General features: G+C 40.7%; 1 protein-coding gene across 5 annotated transcripts; it reads right to left on the bottom strand.

The window, feature by feature from the left end:
• Nucleotides 1-1,829: 1,829 nt before the first annotated feature.
• On the bottom strand, nt 1,830-23,236 carry antxr1d (ANTXR cell adhesion molecule 1d). Of its 5 annotated transcripts, none has more exons than XM_081724528.1 (18): nt 23,108-23,236; nt 19,388-19,459; nt 19,203-19,274; nt 18,965-19,046; nt 18,834-18,864; nt 18,672-18,749; nt 18,483-18,547; nt 18,242-18,322; nt 18,077-18,155; nt 12,823-12,921; nt 12,582-12,651; nt 10,480-10,558; nt 9,884-9,979; nt 9,692-9,730; nt 8,781-8,879; nt 8,255-8,422; nt 7,912-7,992; nt 1,830-2,911 (listed from the first exon to the last, which is right to left on the bottom strand). In XM_081724528.1, exons 3-18 carry the CDS (start codon nt 19,268-19,270, stop codon nt 2,654-2,656), a joined length of 1,473 nt encoding a protein of 490 aa, XP_081580654.1. In that variant the 5' UTR covers nt 19,271-19,274; nt 19,388-19,459; nt 23,108-23,236; the 3' UTR covers nt 1,830-2,653. The 5 variants fall into 5 exon arrangements, with proteins under 5 accessions (XP_081580654.1, XP_081580655.1, XP_081580652.1 ...); XM_081724529.1 differs by having other exon boundaries at nt 19,203-19,233; XM_081724526.1 differs by lacking the exon at nt 23,108-23,236 and adding an exon at nt 22,165-23,046.
• Nucleotides 23,237-23,259: the final 23 nt, after the last annotated feature.

Raw genomic sequence — 23,259 nt, 5'->3', positions numbered from 1 at the left:
GGTTACTGCTGCTACTATAGTAGTGTTCTCCAACTTTCCTGCAGCCACGTGTTTGGGTAGTATTTCATTTGCTTTCATCTGAATCATTACAATGGCATCAGGAACCATTGAGTTGAGCAGTAAGTATTGGTGCATATTCAACACTAATTGTGATGCATTTTGCTTCCTGACAGTGCTGAAAGACATGTCTTCACAACATTAGAATTACAGCACACTGGTCTTTACCCCTATTCCAGTTTTGGTGATGTCTCTCTCATTGGAGCGTTGTTTCCTGTTCCATTGTTTTCCACTAGAACGGTCCATGCATTTTTGGCTCTTGAGGTTTGTTTCTAGTAACGATTATGTATTGTCACTGCCGTCATGATTATATATGCGACAGCTTTTATCCTGTGTTTATTTACGTTTACATTTACGGCATTTAGCAGACGCTCTTAGCCAGAGCGACTTACAAAAGTGCTTTGTCATTTACTCATAGAATATATCCCAAGTACAGTATAGTAGGTTATAATTAAACATACCAATGAACTAGAATACTGATGAATGCTGATACCTAGAAGTGCAAAATAAATAAGGTCTATCTTAAACAATGATAAGTGCTATAAACAATAAGAGCTAGAGTTTGTTAAACAACATAAACAGTACCTTACAATAAGTACTAAATTAGTCGGTCAATAAAGGAGTAGTGTCAGTTGTCCTTTAAATATTCTGGCTAATTTGCGTTTGAAGACTGCAAGAGACTACTGTCCGGAGAGCAAGTGGGAGTCCATTCCACCATCTTGGAGCTAGAACAGAAAAAATAGTCTCGATTCTTGTCGTCCACGAGACCTGAAGCAAGGTATTTCAAGCCGAGCCGTTTATGGTGCACTTAATTGTCCAGTAGGGGTCAGTGTTTTCTTTTAAAACCGGTTGTCCGTCTATGGTTTCAACTAATAAGAGGAGCTGTCAGTGCAATTATTGCTCAGGAAAGTGGACCCAGATCAGGTGCGCCATATCATGCCAATAGGTTACAGAGGGTATCTTCCTGCTATTTTCTCAACCGAAGTTATAGATTTCCCTTCAGAGAGGCAATGAATAGATTGTGTGTTAAAAATAGTAGGCAGGGATTTACAAAACAAAACATTGTACTGAATATCTTTAAAAATGCAACTTGGTACAAATATGAAATTCATATTTAAACTTTTAAAATGCAACTTGCTATTTAGTTATGAATCTTAATTCATAATATTCAGTAACTATTTGCTGAAACATTAAACCTAATATGTCTGATCATTCACTGTAGTATAGAAATCCAATCACACACTTATAAAGTTGCTAGTGCAATTTATTTATGAACTGACATGACAGGTTTGGTACCAAGAAGCATAGAGAGACAGAAGCTGAAGTAAATATAGGCCTGATGCAAACCAGGAAATCAGTGGTTACAGGGCAGTACTGACTGGGTAAATAATCCACATATATCTCCAGTCAAAATATGTGGCTTAATGCAAACACAACCTTTAAACCTGTGCCTAACCTGTTCATTATTCAACCTCATTGGGCTAGGTGAAGGGAAACTGGAGCGTATTTTTGCCGTTTTGGGCACTGTTTGGATGAAAGGGCTAGTCTATCAGTCATGCAGGAAGTGGGTGTGAAAGGGGAGGAAGATCAGAGCAGGGAGTAGGACTGTGGGGAAGAGGAGGGTGAGACCCAGCACAGGACACACTTCCCACATGACCCTGAGCTTGCAACAGAGAACACCCCTGCTGTGCAGGCCAAGAGCAGGGCATGACCCAGGTCATTTTGAAATATAAGGTGCAAAAGATATATATGACTTTATACATTAGGTTTATTTCATTAGTTTTTCATGTTAGTGAGTGTCAAATAAGAAGCACTTTAGTTTGGAGGTTATTATATGCCTTATTTTACATACTAACATTATTTTAATGACATGTTTTTAGTTCTAAATGGAAGCTATGGTTCTATAGAAGGGATATTAGGATAATATGTAAAAATTATCCCTAAATCCTTTGTGTATAATATGCCTATTAGACCTATTAGGCATAATGCCTAATACCATACTGTATACAAAAGGACATTAAAAGATTAAAAGTGACAGTACAAAGCAAAAACGTGCAGAAGAAGAAGTACCAGAAACCCAAATAGCACTCATTAAATGAAGAGGAAAGCTGAAATAGAATAACATACATAGTGTTCCAGAGCAGTAGTGAATAGCCTGCCATTCTCAAGTGCCTTCCAAGAAATCGAGGCTAAATAAATTAGAGGATAGAACTGGCCTGCAGTTGCAATTATTTTATCTGTCCAAGTAAAAAAAGGAGGTTCTAAGGATACTCCCTTTAAAGTGCAGGAAGTAAGCTGACAACCCTGCATTTCAGCTTGTTTGAATTCTCTACCTTTTAGTTTTTGGTAGAAAACATTAACACATTAAGTTCCATTTGATAAACAAAACCTCACTTAACTTTCATAAGCCTATAAAAGAAAGAAAAAAAAATCAATTTTCATTTAAATTTAAATTTTCAGTAGTTAATTGTACATCTTTATTTATGCCGTCCAGCAACAAATCTAAAATTCTAGAGTGGAAGCCAGTGGCTTGATGATAAATACCAGCATTTCTAGTATTTGGCAAAGACAGGGAATTTAGGATTCTGCATTGTTCTCAGTATCGGTTCCCAGGGCAGGGTGGAGGGCAAAAGAGCGGGCCTCTTGGGGGGCCTGGGGGTGCTCGGGCTGGTGGGGGTCTATGGGGTGATCGGCTGATGGAGGGTCCATGGGAGGGTGGTCTGTTGGGAGGGACTGAGGTGGTGGGTCGCATCAGGGGCCGCTGATCCACTGGTGGGGGTGGAGGTGGAGGCTGGCTGCGTGGTGGCGACCTGTTCGTCCCCTCTTTCACCCGTGTAAAGTTGATGCATCGCCCCTGCAGGGACATAGCAGATGGCAGCATAACTGACAGTTATGAGCTAAAACTAACCTCCCTGTTAACTCTCTTTAAAAAGACATGCTAGGTAGAACACATAAACAATCAAAACTTCTGTCTGGTACTCTTGACATTCTAATGGAAGAAGTGAGTAGGAAACTGAAACAGCATGCTCTGGAAGTGATCATCCTGGACTGATGACTTTAGCCAAGGATGCCCAGGAGATGACCCCCAAAAAGGCAAAACATTTCACACTCCCAGAGTCTTAGCTGTCAACTATAATTCTGTCCCTAAAATCCTGGTGGGGTGGGGTAAAGTGGTTCCAGCAGTTTACATTGGGAAGAAAGGATGAAAAAGCCCTTCCTCCACTGAGGGAAAGCTTTGAGAAAAACAGCATTCTTATTAACCAAGTGATTCATCATGGTCAGAATGGCTACACTTTCAGAAGCCATTGTCAGAATGTTTTCAGGGATTCTATCTTAAGAGGAAACTGAACAAAGGTTTTCAGAGCTCACTTCAGCACATCATTTATGGTAAAAAAGGGGGCATTCAGCAACGTTGGACTCGGTGTCCTGAAAGCTGAACAGTGTCCACTGTTGTGACAACACTGAACATTCATGTGTAAGAGCATCTAGAGACACAGACATAATCAAATATTTATATTTCCTTGTCAATAATTTCGCAGATTAACCAAAATATTACAAAATGTGATTGGGTATCATAATAGTTTAAACTAATTTGTTTCACACTCTCCATGATATGTAGTTTTTCTTTACTTAATAGTTATATAATGTGTGTAAAATAAATGACTTAATGTTCTTTGTATATGTAAATATAATTGAAAATGTATTTTAAAAATTTGTTAAGGTATAGATTCTGCTTCTATGTGCCCAATGAGGAGAAGTGCGGCAGCATTAGTTCGATAAATGCTGAAGGCCAAGCATGCAGTTCCAGTCAATCAGGCTCATTTAATATGATCAGGCCTGTGTTGATGAGGCCCCATTCAATATATAATCGCAAGAAAAAGCCCAATGCCAACCAGTGAATATCTAGCTGGCTTTGAGTCTACAATCAAAGAGAGCATCTCCTAAATTCATTTGAATTACTTTCACTTGAGTGGTAATGGGAGCAGCCATCAGGGGGGATGCCACTTTCTGACATGCCATTTAATTGCTCGTCAGACAAACAGATGGAGAGTTTAAAGGCCACGAGCCAGACTGACAGGAGAGATTCTCTTCTTTTGTTCCAGGTTTTTATAGCACTACATCAAGACTAGTGTAAGAGAAGAAGACCCCCTTTTTTTTTTTTTTTAAAGTAGGATGCTTTTGATCACTGAGTGGGGGGTGGTGGGGGGGGGTCTGTAGTAACCCATGTATATCTCCTACAAATTATCTCCACGGAGAGTGTGAGTGTATACATGGGTCTTTGTTGAGGCATCTCATTGTTTATGCAGTCTACAGTGCATATGGAAGGTTTTCAAACCATTTCAAGTTTTCCACATTTTGCCATGTTTCAGGCTCATCTTAAAATGCATTCAACTCTTTCTCATCAATCTACACACAATACTCTACATTGACAAAACAAAAACAGGTTTTTGGATTTTTTGTAAATTTATTAGAAATATTTAGACCCTTCACTTAGTACTTGATTAAAGTATGTTTGGCAGCAATGGCATCCTCAAGCTTGACACACCTTCTGTGGCCAATTCTTCTTGGCAGAATTGTTCAGCCTGGGTATGTGACAAACATTGGTGGTACACATCCATTTCTAGGTTTCTTCAGTAAATCTATATTGAGTTCAGGTCTAGACTCTGACTGAGCAACTCCACGACTTTTACAGTTTTCCCAAAGCCACTCCTATGTTTTCTTGATGCTATATTTTTCTGCATCCAGTTTTCTCTCTATCTTAGGGTAGACTACCAGTTCAGGTCTCAGTATAATGTCATGATGCATGTCATCACCATTTTGACTGTTAGGATGGTATTAGTGAGGTGATACTTGTTGGCTGATTTCCTCCAAACATGTCACTGGGAACTGTGATCAAAATAGTTCAATTCTCAATTCCCCAGATCTGTACTTTAACAAAAGCTTGTTTTATAAGTTTAAAAACCACATGGCTTGGTTATCACTCTGACATATTCCATATCTGAGATCCTATATAGACATTTCTTAATTATGTCAAATGAGTTCAGTTAACAACAAGTGGAACATGTAGAAGCATTTCAAGAGCAACTGATAGAAGTATAATGCACCAAAGCCCAATTGCGGGTGGGTCTGAATACTTATGTAAATGTAATGTCTTTCTATTTTTAATTCAAAAAACAAAATTTGCTTCATCATCAATTGAATTCAACAACCCTATACAATAATGCATATACAGTACAATGATATGCACATGTTGTTGTTTTTTTTTGTTTGTTTTTTGTTTGTTTTTGTTTTTGATAATCCAGTACTTGGAACAATTGCTCAGTTTCACTTGAGAAATACACTGCTTTTCTTCAGTCAACTCCCCCTTCAGGTGGAGGATGAAGTCAGTATAGACATCAGGTGCTATCCTGTGCACAGCAATGCACCAGGTGTTTGGCATTAAATATGCTGTGGCCTGACAAGTTTCACCTCAAAAACTGCTGTCTGACTGCTGCTTAATCATAAAGTCTGCTAGGGGCCATCCTCAGTGGTTCATCCTCAATATGGGCTCATTTCTCTCTGCATCCCGGAGCCCTCCCTTTTCCTCTCTTTTGTGCTTTTCCCTCCACCCACATGTGCACAATATTCATGAGGCTCCATTCTTATTCGGTCCATATGCTCTCCCCATGTGGGGCTGTTGCTGTGCTGCTTACCAAATTGTCCCATCCTCCTCACACGACCGCCAGAGTGATGCCCCAGGTTATACCCCCAGCCAATCCCCACCTCCCCCACCTTGGCCCAACAATGGTCCAGCACAATAAAACTCAAGTCCTACCCAACTCTCTGGCCCTATGTCACATTAGAGGGCTTTCTGTTTAATAGGGTGTTAAATCAGACCACCAAGTATCTGTTCCAGGATGGGCAGTACCTCAGCAAGATCCCAGTGAACAAAAGGACATGAAATGTCAGACAGAAATCAGTGAAAATCTTTGAGTTGCATCCTTTCCCTCCTCACTTATAAATCATGTTAAACAGGCAATTCCTTCTGCTAGCCAGGGTAGGTCATTTTGCTTTCACATTCCAGTGGGTCATTACCAAAAACAAAAACAAAAAAACTAAACAACACTGCCCCTTCCTTCCACACATTTTCTTTGTCTTCATGGTAAATGGGAAGAGCCTGGCCCAGTAAGGTTCTTCACTTTCAGCTGGAGTGGCCTTGTAAACAGGGCAGACAATAGATACAACAACTACTACTTTCACTAGCAGCAACTGCTTTATTCAGATGGTAATAAAACAAAACTGCCACTTGTGCATCACAATGTGTGCACTGAAGCTTTTAGATAAATAATTTAACCTGAATTGTATCTGTGTTGTATTTTAGCTAAAGGTTCTATATGTTATCATTGGACATGTCCAGTCAAAAGCCCCTAAATGATTTTATAGCACCCAAGAAATACAACTGATGAGTTTCAGTACTCTTGCTTTCTCAACAGATTTTTTAAACAAAAATTTGGAGGATTATAGTTTTGTTTTTTTTCTGCCTCCCAAATAACTCAACACAAAAGGCTCATAATTTTCCTGAAATGATTGCTGAAAATGATTCAGTTTGACCTATTAAATGAGTGGTAAATAATAAAGGAATAATAATTATCTTTGGCCCTCCAACCACAAAACCAGAACTTCACAATATGCATTTAAATGTTACAGTGGCTTAGGAAGTTAAGAAAAATATGCAAAGATATAAGAACTGGAATAAGGGTTACGAGGAACAGCTGTAGGAAGATGTATGCACATGAAGCAAATTAAAAAGGAAAATTGCATGAAAGTTTATGAGTGTATCCACTGTGATGTGTGCTATTTGTGCCAGGAGGCCTCGCCAGACATTGTCCTGCAGGTGGATGTGGAACACACAGCTCACTGTGAACATGCTCAAACCAGTCTGAATACCACAGCTGTTATCAGCCAAGCCCTCTTCTTTACTGAGTCTGCTGCCTTTCCCAGTGCCTCTCAAAGCTTCCTGCACAGTATATAGAGCAGCTGGGCACTGGCCCTCCCTCTCACAAGCCACCCATTCTACAGCGTGGTTCAATAAGAGCAGGCTAAATCAGATCAGAAGTCCATCCATAGTGGCAATGGAGCAATGGCCTGACCCGTTCAATGGAGTCACACTGTACTGCCCGATCTGCTCTGACCCACATGAAAGATGCCTTTCACGGCCATGCAGATGTGTTGCCATGACACTGTTCACCCTGGTGGAATAATGCGGCATGGAGCAGGAGCCGATCTCACACACTGCAAAAAGCCTGGTTAGAGAGGGGGATGCTAACAAAGCCAATGCAGAGACTGTTCCGGAACAGAGCTGCTCCGTGTGAAAGGGAACTAACAAACTGCGGGGAAGCTGCTTAGCGTTTCCTTTCCTCAGAGTGACAGAGCACATTAGCTGTGGAATCTGTCCCATTCCAGCAGTCCACAACACTGGACCGAAACACAGCATGCATCTGACATCAAAAGTTTTAAGACATACTGCAACAAATCAATATGAATTTTATTTTGACAGCCCAGACACAAGCAGTAACCCAAGTAATGGAGATGTAGCCTGGTATTTTACATTGCACTGTCAGCCTAAAAGTTTAAAAGAGCTAACCAGCTGCGCTCCACAGACGTTTAAAAATGTAATTAAGAAACACGCACAGTTTGTGAAAACCACCTTATAAGGCAAAGAGGCATACCTTTCCTTAGAACACTGACCAGAAACAAATGCATTTCAAGCACAAGCACAGATAAAAGAGATATATGATATATATCTGATATAGAAAAAGAGCCCAAAGCCTAGGACATGGTGCTTATTCACATGGATGGATGCAGTACTCATACCTGATCTCCAGGCTGGGGCCTCATGAGTGACACCTGGTTGTATCCACGGCAGAACAGAGCCCACAGTGTGTTCAGTTTTCTCTGAACAAAGCAAGCAAACCGCAAAAAAGAACCTCTCATACACCTCTCCAAGCATCATCACCCTCTGATTATTACCACAATTAACTTAAATGAGTATAAAGTTAAAACAATGAGTATTAGACATGTAAAAACATTGAGGGTGTATGCATAAATCAATTGAATCTGTTCTGACATGGTAGCACAAAATAAAACATTTTGTCATTGTGGTCTAATGGTCACATTTGCATGTTGAATGTGATGTCATGAAAGTAGAGCTCATTACCTGGATGGGAGTGTACCATCTCCTCTGCGGCACAGGCTGGCATCCAGCAGGCCTCCTGGGTTTGGCCTCACAGGGCTCAAACTCCTGCTCAGGCATCTTCACAACTGCATTCTTGGGCTTCTCCAGCTTAGCGCCTTCCTCGGTAGAGCCCTTGTCCCCCCAGTGTACCTACAGAACACCAGCATCACTTCACAACCCCACAAGCTAACTAAGGGTGCTTATCTTTGTGTCCATTTATACTGATTGGTAAATAAGAGGATTCTAAAAATCTTTGGTCACATTCTGATAGTTTGGTTGACATTTCCAAAAAGCATAGAGACAGAAATTCAGGTCATTTCATATATTACAATTGACATAGGACTCAAGACATTGGTTTTCACAAGTGGCCTTCACACCTCTAGAGCCTCTGTTACCTTAAGTTAAACTAAGTTAACCTTCCTGCATACTGGTAATGTGACTGGACAATAGACATATATCAGGGCTCAAAATTATTTTCTGTTTTCAGAGGGAAAAAAAGCCATTTCACCTCCATTCTTTTAATGCCTCCAACCCCTCTGCCACCATAGTATGAGGCATTCACTGTAGGCCATTTCTTCTTTGGCATCCCATTCTCATCATCAGAGTCCTGCACTTGCACACATGCATAATTTAGACAGATCCCACAGCTAATTCTTTTATCAAATATTAAATCAATTCAACACACTTACTGATACGTCCAACCCTAAAACATCCTCATTGTTGTCTGTTCTGCTTTAGGTTCACTATCCATGCCCCCCCCAAAAAAAAACAAAAAAACAAAAAAACAAAAAAAACAAAAAAAGAAACACCAAGACACAGGCAAATAATAAAGGGACAGAAATAGTACCCTGATTGTGATTGCAAGGGGAAGTGTCCACCCAGAAAAGCTGTGGAGACAGAGCTCCTTGTGTGGCTGCTTGGGCTTGAGCAGCACAGATGTGCACACTAAGGCCCCTTCCACAAAGCTCTTTTCTTTCACATCAGCCATGGCGCTTGTTTGCCTTTGACCTCGGCAAACAAGGAGAGGACAAGTGGGCTATTCTGCAGTGCAGTGCCTGCGTACTGTCTGCTTGTGGGCAATGCCTGAGCCGAACATCACACTCCCCTCGCACTCGCATACCCATGCTGTCAAAGTGGCACAGACACTAATGCAGTTGGCCAGGAGGATCTCATGCATCTCTACATGCATGATATGCACTTGTGGTGGAAGCGGTCTTTATGCATTCTTTCTCACAGTAGATGAACTCGCAGTACAAGGAAAGGATCTTATACCTGTAGACAATGTAATGAGGTACTGGGAAGTTGCTACAAGCATGTTTGCTCTTTCTCTTTTACTCTCTCTCATATATACACAAACAGATACATTCACAAATGATTAAAATGTGTAATGAGGGCTAGATATAATTAGCCGAGGCTTACATGTGCAGGTGGTGGGTGTGGGGGTGGCTCTTTGATGACCTGTTTGTAACATGACAGTAGGAAACAAAATTTTACATTAATACTATTTATAATATTAATAAAACATTGTGAACAATCTCATACAATTTGTTCATCCAGGAAAACAAATTATGTGCTAAGACCTAACACTACCAATGAAACATGCAGACTCACCACAGTGCAGCACAGAGGCCAGAACCACCACATGAACAGCAGGCCCACGAGCAGGAAGATCACAAGCAATGCAAGGAGGAGGATGGTACCATTAAACTGCAGATATATGTTAAAGTAGTGTTTACACCACTGCAGTCTCAGTGCAGCTCAACAACCTGTAGTACACAACCTGTATACATTGGGCAAATGGAGAGGAATGCATCTGATATTTCTTCAACTGACAGGGCCTGATATGGACAAAGAAATGGAACACAAATGAAGGCTCTTGGCTGGGAAAGAGAATATGAACTTACTTGGTAAAAAGAGACTGCGTGGTGAAAGAAAGCAGAGGAGACCTCATCAAAGGACAGGGAAAGGGAAAAGAAAGAAGAAGAAGAAGAAGAAGAAGAAGAAGAAGAAGAAGAAGAAGAAGAAGAAGAAGAAGGAAACAAGTAAGATTAGAAAGAAGGGAAAAGAAGCTAAACTGGAAGCAAAAGAAAGTCAAATCACAACCTCCAAACTATTTTCTTTTGAACTGCTCTTCTTTTTTTGGCAAGAGAAATGTTTTCTTCTCATGGAAAAGAAACATCAAAATGCAAAAAACTGCATGTACTTACACATTCTGTGGTGGTGATGTGCACTGTGCTAGTGATGTAGGACAAGCCCTCATTCATGCTGACCTGAAGATATATCACCCTGCACCAGAGTACAAACACACATGCCAATCATGCCTTGAGGTAAAACCGCTAAAAATCTCTTCAGCATTCCTGTGGTGCGTGTGAGGGCTTGTGGTCCTGTGAATACTGCCAGCTTCAGACATGCCCATTTATGCAGAGAATGATAATTTTCCAGAAGCTGCCTCTTGACTTCTACTGTGCATCAGCTCTGGCCATCAAACTGCTGATGGAGTGTAGGAAAGGGCATTTGACTGATAAGAATTGTTTAAAAGCTATCTGGGATTGTGTGAGGACAGGCCTGAGTACTGTTACAACACCGTAGAACTGGGAGCGCAGTTGGGGGCTAGAGGCACGGGAGCAGGGTGTAGCAAGCGATAGATAGGCACAAAGAGTCAAAGAATGAAGCCAGACCTCTACCTCTATGGATTTGTTCCTTACTAATATAATCCTTAAACATTCTAAATCCTAGGAGACATAAACACATTAATTGGTTCTGGGGCACATCAATAATCTATTTTCAGATAATCACACTCTGCTTGCTATTTTCTACTACATCAGCCACAGATCAGATGAACTTTCATAAAGACTAAGCTAAGAACACAAGGCAGTTGAAGACACTAAGTTTTCCAGTGTGGAAAAAGAGGAATGTTTATGTAATGATGGACATCAAAGCTGTCATTCTTTCAAAATAGCTCTTTCAAAAATGGAATCTCCCCAAGCACAAAGGGAGTTTCCATGTTTGGCTCCACCATGGGCACTAGAGGTTCAGCCTACTTGAGAGCTTATCTCCCGGGGATCATCCCCAGTCCACACATTATAGGAATAAGCGGTCAGAGCTATCAATAAGTTACTGTAGGGATCCCACCCCTGACCTCTTGTTCTCCTCCTCTTTCTCTTCCCTCACCCTGCTTGTACACACCCCTCCTGGAGCCCATTGGCTGGGGGTTTGGGGTGGGGGGTTAGTAGGAAGGGGCTCCAGTGACAGACCCATCTCATTCTCCATCAATCAGACTATGGCTGGCCCTTTTTAAACACATCTTCAGAGAGCCTCTCAGTCACCATGCATTTGGGTGACAGCACTGACATCTTCATCTCATCTTCATCAACATTAAAGAGAAGGGGGATGACAGGCAGTGTGTGCCATAAAATCATCTTCTCTCCCCCTGAAACATAACAAAACACACACATGCCACTCATATGGTGGACCACATAGCCAAGTTATTCTTTATTCACCAGATTCAAATTCACATATTTTTTTGCACAGTTGTGCCAATAGTTTTGGCCACACTTCACCAAACTGGCAATTATGAATGTTTTTGTTACTAGTATCTCCATCATAATGTTCTGACCTATTTGCTTGCTGCTGAACATTACAATTTGCCTTAGGATGTTTAGTTAACAAAATCTTCATGTGGCAAAACCTTACTGGCTTTAGAGCAGTGTGTACATCTGCTTTAATTCCTTAAATTGCTAAGAGTGATCACTGAGGTTTTATGCCTCAACTCATGAGGTGACTGCAGCTGACAGTGGGTTGCAATGAGCTGAATGAATAAAAACACAAAGGACATATTGCAGGAAATCACCTTGACAAGAACAAGACATGTATTGTCTGGAGAGAGCAGTTTTGGTCATTACACAGCAGGTGGCTGCCAGTAGCTTGTTTGCTGTGTGAACACAGCATGCAGGGTGCTAGAGACGCTCTTCTGGGCTTTGCTCCATCTCCCTCCAATATGGGGTCTCCACCTTTCACTGGCTCTGCTCGGCATACCAAGCCCCCGAGGCTTACACACATGTGTGCTCACAAGCACATGCACACCCACAGGCACAATCCTTCTCACATGAGAAGAGCCCATGGTGAGTAATTTCTCTGATGCTAATTAAACACTTGCCACATGCCTTTCTGCATGACACCACTGGTGTATCACTGTGTTTAAGAGGTATAAAGCTTGGCTTATAAAAGGAATTTCAAATGACATTGACCCTAATTTTTCAAGGGCACCATTTGGTGATTTGTTAGGGTAGAGGCCACCTTTAACACTTACTTTCCAACTTCCTTTATAACTGGTGCTGGGCAAAGTACTAATGTGTCTTCAATGTTTACAGGTTTCTCATCTGTAAATAAAGTGCAAAACAATAAACAAATGAAGTGGTAGTGTTTAAAATAGTACTTGTCTCATAAGTAATATCTGACATGCCCCAAGATAAAAGCTTTTCACACATAAACATATATATTCCCCCCCCAAAAAAAAGAAAAGATAAAGAAACTCTGTCACTGTTACTTACCCACAGTGAGTGTGTCATTGACTTTGAAGCTGCACAGCACTTGATTGATATTTCTGGCATGCAAAAATCCATTTCCCTTCACAACTACCTGGAATAACTCTGCAAGAAATACACACCAGAAATACACACTGGATCAGAATCACTTCCAATAAATACTGGAGATGTTCTTGTCACGGAACGTGTGTACGTTCATTTATGTGTATATATAAAACCCTATGGTTCTGTGGTTGGTGTTTGATGTTACACTTGATTAATTGCTTAATTTGTTCTCTGTGTGAATAAACCTATGTTTTTTTTCAACATAACTCGTACCCGCATCCTGCTTAGCCTCCTAACGTTATAGAAACACTGACTGATGAAGGATGCCTGGGAAAGGGGAAAAAAGGAAGGGTAAGAATGGACGTAAACACCCTCCCACAGCCCTCGCTGGGAAGCCCTCCTTATTCTTGGGCACACTCTTGCCTCCCACAGCACAGGAGAATGCCACTGAGGGAGTTGGGTAGTGTGGTCCAGGTCGGGACTTGGTGGAGTCGTACAGACCCACATCAGGCTACCGGGACTGGTACAATGATGTCCAGTACTCAGAGTCGGACTCTGTAGAGTCCTACTACCCTGCGGAGAGACCCTCCATCATCCTGGCCTCCCACAACAGGGGAGGAGGCCACTGGGCGATTTTGGGGGGCCCTGAATATGGTCCAGGGTCAGACTCTGTGAAGTCCTGCAGAGACCAGCCGAACTACAAGAATCGGCACTCGGAAGCGGACTCCGCTGGGTCCTACAACCCCTACATGGACTATTATGAGGGCTACGCTGAGTATGGAGAGAGAAGGGAATACAGCTATGTCAGTCTGCGGTTGGACTTGGAATCCGATTATTTGGAGGATCCACTGATGGAGGTGGAGGAGGACCTCCATGTGGATTCTCTCGCAGACAATGATGTTCACTCTGTTGTCTCTGGGAACTACGAGCCTCCAGCATGTATGATACCGCCCAAGGCTCCACCAGGAGATTTCTCCTAGAGGCGACCTCGTCCGAGGAGGAAACTCCCTCTACTAGGGCATACAGCCCCGGAACTCATGCGCCTATACCTAAGCCTCGTAGAGGCAAGGGGGAGGTGACACCAGTGCCCACCCCAGAGACAAGCAAAGTAACTGGTGCACCTCCTGAAATGGGTGTGTGGAAGTCACCACCCCCCAAATCGGCGAGGGATGATCCCCCACAGGTGGGTAGGACTCCAGCCCTGCCGACGACTGGGGGACAGGCCGGGGTTCCTGCTGGCTTACTCTAACAGTCCTTTATGTAGTTTTGTACTGGTCCCTGTCACTGTGTCCATCCCCATCACATTCTGTCCCAGTCGCTTTGTCCCCCTTTGTGTCTGTGCCTGTCAGTGTGTCCATTCCTGTGTCTGTTGTCGTCCTGGTCCCCCCCCTCTGTCCTGCTTGCACTGTTGCACTGGCCTGTGTCAGGTTGCTTGTTCCTGCGGCTTTGCCATTTGGCATTGGCTTTGGGGCCATAGCCCGATAGGCTGTTGCGCCATTGAGGAGGGGCTCTGTCACGGTACGGCCCCTCCTCCCAAATGTCTCTCTATGTGTTTGTTTGTCCATGTGGCCATGCCCCCCATGTCATACCTGTTTGTAATTGTTTTTTATGTAGTTTTGTACTGGTCCCTGTCACTGTGTCCATCCCCATCACATTCTGTCCCAGTCGCTTTGTCCCCCTTTGTGTCTGTGCCTGTCAGTGTGTCCATTCCTGTGTCTGTTGTCGTCCTGGTCCCCCCCCTCTGTCCTGCTTGCACTGTTGCACTGGCCTGTGTCAGGTTGCTTGTTCCTGCGGCTTTGCCATTTGGCATTGGCTTTGGGGCCATAGCCCGATAGGCTGTTGCGCCATTGAGGAGGGGCTCTGTCACGGTACGGCCCCTCCTCCCAAATGTCTCTCTATGTGTTTGTTTGTCCATGTGGCCATGCCCCCCATGTCATACCTGTTTGTAATTGTTTTTCATTTATGTGTATAAATAAAACCCTATGGTTCTGCGGTCGGTGTTTTATGTTATGCTAGCTTAATTTCTACATAGGCTTTGTTCTCTGTGTGAATAAACGTATGTTTTTGTTCAACTCATCCCCGTATCCTGCTTAGCCTCCTAACATTATAGAAACACTGACTGATGAAGGATGCCTGGGAAAGGGAAAAAAAGGAAGGGTCAGAAGGGACGTAAACGCCCTCCCACAGCCCTCGCTGGGAAGCTCTCCTTATTCTTGGGCACACTCCTGCCTCCCATAGCACAGGAGAGTGCCACTGAGGGAGTTGGGTAGTGTGGTTCTTCTATAGAACCACCTCCTTGCAATCAGTTCTGTTTTTTTTTTTTTTTTACTTTTATTCTGGGAGGGGAAGGCTAATGTAAATATTTATAAAAAGTATATTACTGTAATTACATATATCACATTTATATTAAGCAATATTTTTTCTATATAAGTGTGTTCTGAAACAAATTCCTACAAAATGCCATCCTAGTGCTTCTACAGACCCTTCTTGTCCGCAAACCATTTAGGAAAATGACGTACACTGTGAAATCATGCAGGGTATGAGGCCAGAGGGTTGTTTAGCATGTCCACTTATTTGTTCCATGTCTAACCTTTCAGGAACACTCAACTCAATTAGAGAGTGAGAAAGCAGCATATGCTCCAGTGGTGCTGTTAATAAAATCGGTTCAGTTCTCAAATCTCTGGGAGTCATCTGGCTGGGGGCCAGTGTCCTGGTGGCTGCCAAGGCTGGATGGCTGACCTCTGTGCTCCCCCAGACAGGGCTGAGCACCTACTATTGCCAGCTAAACAGAGGGACAAACATGCTCACTTAAAACCTGTTTCAGTGGCCATCAGAGAACAGAGTGACTGTGACCTTACCGATGGTCACTTTGTGTATACATGAGTGTTGATAGGAAGCCAGAAAATATAGAAAAATAGAATGGGTTGAGTGTATTATTTGCTGTATTCATTATTCTCTGACTGTATTAGTCTTTACATTGTATCTCATGACACTGAAATACAGAATGTTCACTGAATAAAAAACTAATGCATGCAGCATTCCATCAGGGAATGACTGGTTGAAATAAAGGTTAAGAAAATCATTGCTGTATGAAATAACCTTAATCAACATCTCTTTTTCACTATAGCCAATCACACTGCATCTCCTTATTAGTAGACCTGAAACATCTAGTTTTATACTGATTTTGGTCAAGTCATTCAAGTCAATAATTTGCTTACTAAAACACTGTAATATTATTAGTTACTACTGTAACTATCAACAGGAATTTCTACTATATAGGAACCTTTAAAATCTTACAAGTAGGACCAAGAGGTTACGTGTGTCACGTGTGTTATGGAGGAATAAAATACCTTGATGATTCATGCCTTTAGATTATTTATGTTGCTCCATATATAAATTCCACTCTCTCCCTTTCAGATTAATCTGTCACTACCTCTTTTATTAACCACAGCTGCCACGTAAATGCCTCTCCTCTGTCTGCCTCAGCCATGCCTTTCTTATGGGATCTCCTCATGGCTGAAGTGACTAATTCCTTTTCATTTCAGTGGTTATGGCATCCACATCCTTTTCTTGCCGTGGTACTGTATGATGTGGCTGACAGGGTGTGACAGGGAAGCAGGGGGGTGGGGTTCAATGCCTGGTAGGCCATTGGCAGTGGGCTGGGATAGTGGGCAGGGGCTGGTATGCCCTCTGCCCCAGGCTGAACAGCTGATGACTCCCATCCATACCTGAAAGCCAGGTCACTGAGAGCTGGGGTGCCAAGTGTGGACTCTTCAATCACACCTGGAGCATGTAGCGAGGCGGCTTGGGGCAGCGGCCACACCGGGACCATTAGAATTTATCAAGCCAACCATCACTGTCACATCCAGTCACAGGCTATGCTCTCAGTGCAGATAGAGATGGCCTGTTTACAGACTGTGTGGCCCAGTCACTTCACACCAGACTGATCCCTGAGATGGCTGGCCATCCCCCTGGCCAATTCTGCAGTGACCAGCACTGGAGCCACTGTGCAGCTCACCTTACAGAAACTTGCATCTGCAGAACAGTCATGGTAAGAATGCACAGCTGGAAAATTTATCCTTATCTGCATCACTACTTTACAGTGAACTATGATTTCAGTTTAGTGCTGAAAACCCATGGTAACTTGGGTGGATCTAAAATAATAATTAGCCCATGGAAAATTTCTGCTTTACAAAGAAGTCCACTGGAAACCGCATTAATTACTGGGCAATATGTTCCACTAATTAAGACCCTCATTATCATGCAATATTTCCATTATAATATTAGATTAGATTATTTAACTAGTCATGCAAATTTTCATGGTTTGAGGTCATTAACACAAAATCCAGATTAGTTAAGGTCCAATGGTTTTATAAAAAAAACCCAAAACAAAACAAAACAGAAATGATATCTATTAATCATAAGAATCATGTATGATTAAGATAATATCATTGGAATAATTGACTGTGATATGTTAAATCATGCACTGATGATTGCTATAATAATATTTATTATTATAATAGCAGTAAAAGTATTACTCTATCAGTCACCAATTTACAGCAGTCACATGACCTGCTGTTTTCACTGTGCAGCAAAGACAGTGGGCCACAACGTTACAGAGAACTTATTGTTGGGAATGATGAAGTGATAACTGGGATGTGTGTCATGTACTGAGCTAGATCTTTTTGCCCTATGTTGCCACATCAGATCTGTTATCTGGGCTCTCCCCTGCTGAATGGATACTCTGCACCTCCAATTCATCTTTAATGGTGGAATACCAATTTGTTTAATTGGCTGCTGTTCAGCGGACACACATACCAAAATAGGTTGTGGCGTGGAAGGGCAGAGGATGGATGAGGCTTGACATGACCTTATTAGCATTCACTTACAGCATGAAAGAACACTTACAGCACAGTCTCTGTGGCAATGTGGCCTAATGGAGTAACTCTACCCATGGTCATTTACATTTGGTGTTGAGCTACCCACTAGACACATTACACTTACACAGCAGTCAACCATTTAGCACAGATATGTGATGCTGCAAAATTTCATATCTGCATTTTAATCAATTTAGTTTCTAAATTGCTTTCAAGTTCTTGAGAGTTTATTATTTTTACTTTTTATGGGAAAAGCTTTTTATGGGAACTATGCTTTCCACATATATTCTGCTTTTTGAGTAAATGCAAAAATACCCCAAATACTGTAACATATCCACCTGTGCTGATACTCCTACCTCCAGCGCACACGCTTGATGGCTCAGCAGCTAAAATCTCAATGCAAGACTTTTTGATAATCTAGAAAGAAAGAAAGAAAATCATATAGCTAGCAATTCAGTGGGATGTAGAAATCTTAAGTGAGACAATAACAGTAGAAAACTTACTGAATCGATTATTCCCCCCAGGGCCTGGAAGCCTCCCACAACAGGGAACACATGATCAATGGTGTCTGCAATAGTGGCCAGCTATCAAACAATACAATATTATTTATTCAGGTTGTTATTTATGCAGAAAGTTTCAGAAATATGCTGTTAAATGATAAACTCATCAGTATCATCACTAGTAAGGAAGGTTACTATAAAGTTAAATGGCCTTGGGTGGCATATAATGCCATGTGTCCTGTACCTGTGTCTGATTGAAATCTTTCACCCCCACACAATACACTATGGCTCCCAGAGACCTGGCTCTTGCTGCCTGCACACAAATTGCCAATGAGCAGTCAGCCCTTATAGCATGCAAATGTAAGGATTCCTTAGGGAAATACCAGAGTGAAAGACTGCATGCATTGTGACACCACTAGTTTATATTATATACTTGCCTCTTGCTGGGCTGTGATGAACTGATTTTTATTTAACTCTCCATCCGTCAAAGCAATTATAACACTTGCTGTCCCTGCAAAACAAAATCAGGCAACACAGGCTCAAATTATTTTGAACTGTGCAAACAGGATAAACTGCAACCAGGAGTGACACTTACCATAATTTCCATGATATATTTGCTCATTTGCCTGTAATTGTGTCAGTAACATTGAATATTAGTAGTAACATAAGTTAGTGCATCAAGGCACAACTTGAGGACTGTAAATGTAAACAAGCATAGTAAAATACCTTCTGTAACCCAAGATTCAAAAATGTGTCACCTCCGGGTACGTCTTTCTTCAGCTTCTTTAGGCCTTTGGTAATGTCATCCCTATGCATTAGAAAAATAGCTGTTTCTGCTTTTTAAATTAGTTTTATTTTCTCCTTATTGTAAACTGGCCATCTTATTTAGTGGCTTGAATATCTAGACAAATGCTTGCAGTGCAGAGGTACATTCACAGAGAAGTGATGTATATAGGTATCATACCTATTCTCAGTTAGTCTCATGATGATATTTCCTTTTGTAGAGAAAACAATAAAGGACATCCTTAGCATTGGGCTGGAACAAACAGAATTGTAAACTAATAAAATGTTAAGGACATTACACTTGGATATGGCACAAAAAAAGATCAGCATGAAAATCAAACCAAAAGACAAATAAACTGTAATTACCTTATAAATTTCTCTGCTAGATGTTCCACAAATGAATAGATTTCAATCCAATGATTTTTGACACTTCCAGATCTGCAGTATAATAAAGCCACAGAACAATTCTCATTGTTTCCAGAGTTGAAAGAAAGAAAACATTTGAATATGTCCTGTTCCTCACAGCAGGTTTACGTCAGTGATGATCTGTTTCTTAAACACTTTTAGAGAAATAATTCCTGGACCACCCTGTGAAATGACAGCTTCCTAATTAATTACAGTTCCCAAAGTACTTCCCACATGGCCTAATTGCCTTTGTGCCAGATGATTCTGTCTCTTGCTAACAGGGATCAAGACCCCCTCCTCCTGTATTCATTCACTTGAATTGGAACAGATGGCAATATCCATGTGTAACAGGTTGGGATGTGAAATAGAGCTGGTGTCTACATCAGCACCTGAAAGGTTTAGGGCTTCTTCATTAAAAACAAAAAAACAAAACCATGTGTATAATCCAGATGGATGAAACTATGGTGAATATTGCATAATATTTATAGAACAACATTTTAAAATCCCAGTTCACTCCACTGCTGATTCCAAATTCAAGTGCTATCAAACAGATTTGTAATAATCTGATGAAATATGCATTTAACATGACATATTTCATGACATATTTGTGTCTGCCTGATATACTTAACTTGATGCCATAAGAGATTATCTGAAGAACACTGGTATGATCTGAGTACATGATAGTATAACTGAGAAATCTTAAGACACTGTACCTTAAAGTACTGACATAACTGTTTCTCGGAGTGAAGCCTGGAGCAGCTTACATTTTTTCATTTATCCAGAAAGAATAAAGAGAAGATGAGGACAACTGATATAATCATAGCAAACTGCATATATTGGCAGGCTTTTATATAAGGCTAAAAGGCTTTTTTCGGTAGAGGACTGAACCTGGGCTTACTGATCCCTACAATCTAAATAGTGTCATTTTTATATTATTTATTTTTGATTGCAACATGCACGAAACACTGAATACTTTTAGAATATGATTAGTACATATTAGTATATTAATACATTTTCATTTTCTAATACTGTATTCAATTTTACAGACCATGTATGGTGAGGTTTTACCTAATAATAAAGAGTTCATGTACAGGGACAAACTGACATACCTCAAAATGGATTTTCCTACAGTATCCATTGCCATGAGTCCTTGTTGCCCTCATAGCCTTATTTTAGTGTGCTATATTAAAGATAGCGATACATGTACCACTATCATATGTTTTGATGCTATTACAGTTGACGCATAATATGACTGACTTTTTCAATCTGGGTTTGCTGGATTTAGACTAATATATTAAAAGCATTGCTATGCTAATCAGTCTGTGCAGCAATTTGGGTTCTATAATTTGTTCGTTAAGATGAATTTGCAATTATAAAAAGGTTTTTTGTCTCTGGTTCAGTCTTCATGATTCACTTTTAATAATACAGAACTTGGAAGTTGTTGTACAGTTGGATGCACCTTATTCAGTAAAATAATCTAGCTAAACCACACACCAGCAATGAATGATCTGAATTGCTTAGCTGAAATGTGCATTGCAGTACATACCCGTGCATCATAAATAATTGCATAAAGAATGTAAAAATGAAAACCCTTCTTCATTAATACCAATTACAAGATTTAACATGATATATTAAACTGAAACTCACTGGACTATAGCCTTTTCATGCTCTAAACAGGTGGGGCAAAGTATAAAGTTATGTTCATTACAACTGTGGAAGGCACACAAAGTTGAGAGCAAGTTAGAGCATGTTAAGATATTCACATTCACATTTCCCAGGTTCTTATAATCTGTGATGATGAATGTACTCTCCACAACACTGATAAAGAGTAAAGAGTACTAAGTATATAAGACCTTCCAGTAAATTAGAGGGACAGAGTATATATGAAATACATACAATATTTTATATTATGATAACATCATAGTTTTGTTACATTGAGTATCACCAATGTGTATATCAAATGTAAATGAAATGATATTATGTAAAATACTTAGTCAAATTAGCAAATGTTTACTGTGAAAGAAATCAGACAGATGGTTTAATTGGACTGGATTAAATTCTTAGTAGTGAGGTTAATCAAAAATAAGTAGATTTGATTTCTTTCACAGTAACCATTTGGCAGCATCTCCGGAGAGAACATGCAAGCAGATAAATAAATTCTACGTATAATTTTCGAATCACAATCATGTGATCACTGTACTGATCTGCGCATTATGTTTTGTAGTCTAATCAAAACAAGGCAGTTAAAAAACTGCTTAGACCTTATCTAATACAGAAAATACCTGCCTCAAAACACTCTCATCTATTTGAATATATGACCTGTCTTAAAGACTGTAACTACCTTGGTAGAGACTTAAATCTTGCATATAATTTGCGTTCGCGATTGCATGCAGTGTTCGGCTTTACTTATACCAAGTTGAGCGTTTGTTGCCCTGGGGAATATCTCCAACTGTATAATTGTATTATTCTATATTCTATATATTAAACTGTATTATTCAACAGCCAATTATTTGACAATACTTTAGTGCAATTCAGCAGCAGTTCTTCCCTAACGTTGTTTATAGGATCAACCAACAAGCAATTATAATTGACACGATTACATTGTAATTTTAATAATATGACATTGGTAAATGTAACACAGTAAAAAAGAGGAAGACATAGTAGTCCTATGGAAATGTGCGGCGAGGATGTGAAGAGAGACCCGACATGCTCGTATGGCCTATACGAGGGCCACTTACTTGTCGAGGACAAAATACAAGTCGAACGCTCCTTGACAAGACCTCTCCTCCTCTTTAACTATAGCCTTGGCTTTTCCATTTGGAAGTGCAGAGAACAACATTCCTAAAAGTGACATAGCTAGACCAAAGTTATTCAGAGGACGCGCCATCTTTTCCAAACATTTATTCACTCTAAAAAAGATAAACTACGAATATGATACTTCTCATAATCCACCAAAGAAACGAAACTTTCCTGTCATACGTATTACCCAAACATGACATTGATTCGTTTTGTAACTGTATAAAATGCCGAAGTCACCCGAGCGTCTGCTTCCAAAACATCAAATGCCCCTCCTCTAGAAAACACTCAGATAGGCACCGGAGACCGAACGGTGCTCAGGGAAGCAAATGTGGAGACTTCCCTTTTCGGGAGAAAGTGCTATTACCCCAAGGATATTTTATAAATAAGCCATATGTTCCCAGAATGATAAATCTGAACCGATCAACAACTTGGCCACCTAACGTCACAGATTACGTGAAGCAGTTACCTTGCAAAAATAACTGAATTGACCAGCTCTAGGCTACGGCAAAGAATCTATACCGTTATATATCACATTATCTTGGCATTGCTCCTTAAAAGTCTAATTATGGATGCTATATGTCGATTTTGTTTCTGAAGAACATCCTTACAAACAAGCACAGGCACACGCAGACATTACTGACAACGCCCCCCATATACATGCAATTGTTAATTGTATTTAATTGTTTAATTTTCCAGATTCTAAATATTTTGTCTGCATCCCAGACCTTTGTTTATACAATGGAAGAAATAAACGAATGAATAGAAATATTCAGTGGTTTATAAAGAATGGAAAGATCTGAACAACAACAACAACAACAACAACAACAACAACAACAGCAATAATAATTATTATTATAACAAATTTTAGGCTACGATAACTACCTGGTAGAATTGTATGCGTCTTTGAAGTGAAATACCCATTTTTAATTGCTTTAGGGTAGTTGCTTATTTGCAGTCTGTGCACTCGCTGGACAGCCTTGACTACCCCCCTTTCTAATTAGTCCGTCGGCGAAGCTGCAGAGGCACAAATCAAA

The sequence above is a fragment of the Electrophorus electricus genome, chromosome 12 (assembly GCF_041902795.1).
Source record: "Electrophorus electricus isolate QZ-2024a chromosome 12, ASM4190279v1, whole genome shotgun sequence".
NCBI classification, from domain to species: domain Eukaryota; kingdom Metazoa; phylum Chordata; class Actinopteri; order Gymnotiformes; family Gymnotidae; genus Electrophorus; species Electrophorus electricus.
The sequence above is the reverse complement of the archived record's forward strand: the minus strand, read 5'-3'. Positions and strand labels throughout refer to the sequence as shown.

Coding starts and splice junctions, on each gene's coding strand:
- antxr1d (XM_081724526.1), bottom strand. CDS start 22,313: ATGGCGCGTCCTCTGAATAACTTTGGTCTAGCTATGTCACTTTTAGGA. Junction 18,865..18,964: donor TGAATCTTGGGTTACAGAAG/GTATTTTACTAT, acceptor ACACAATTACAG/GCAAATGAGCAAATATATCA. Junction 9,980..10,479: donor ACATCACCACCACAGAATGT/GTAAGTACATGC, acceptor ATATATCTGCAG/TTTAATGGTACCATCCTCCT.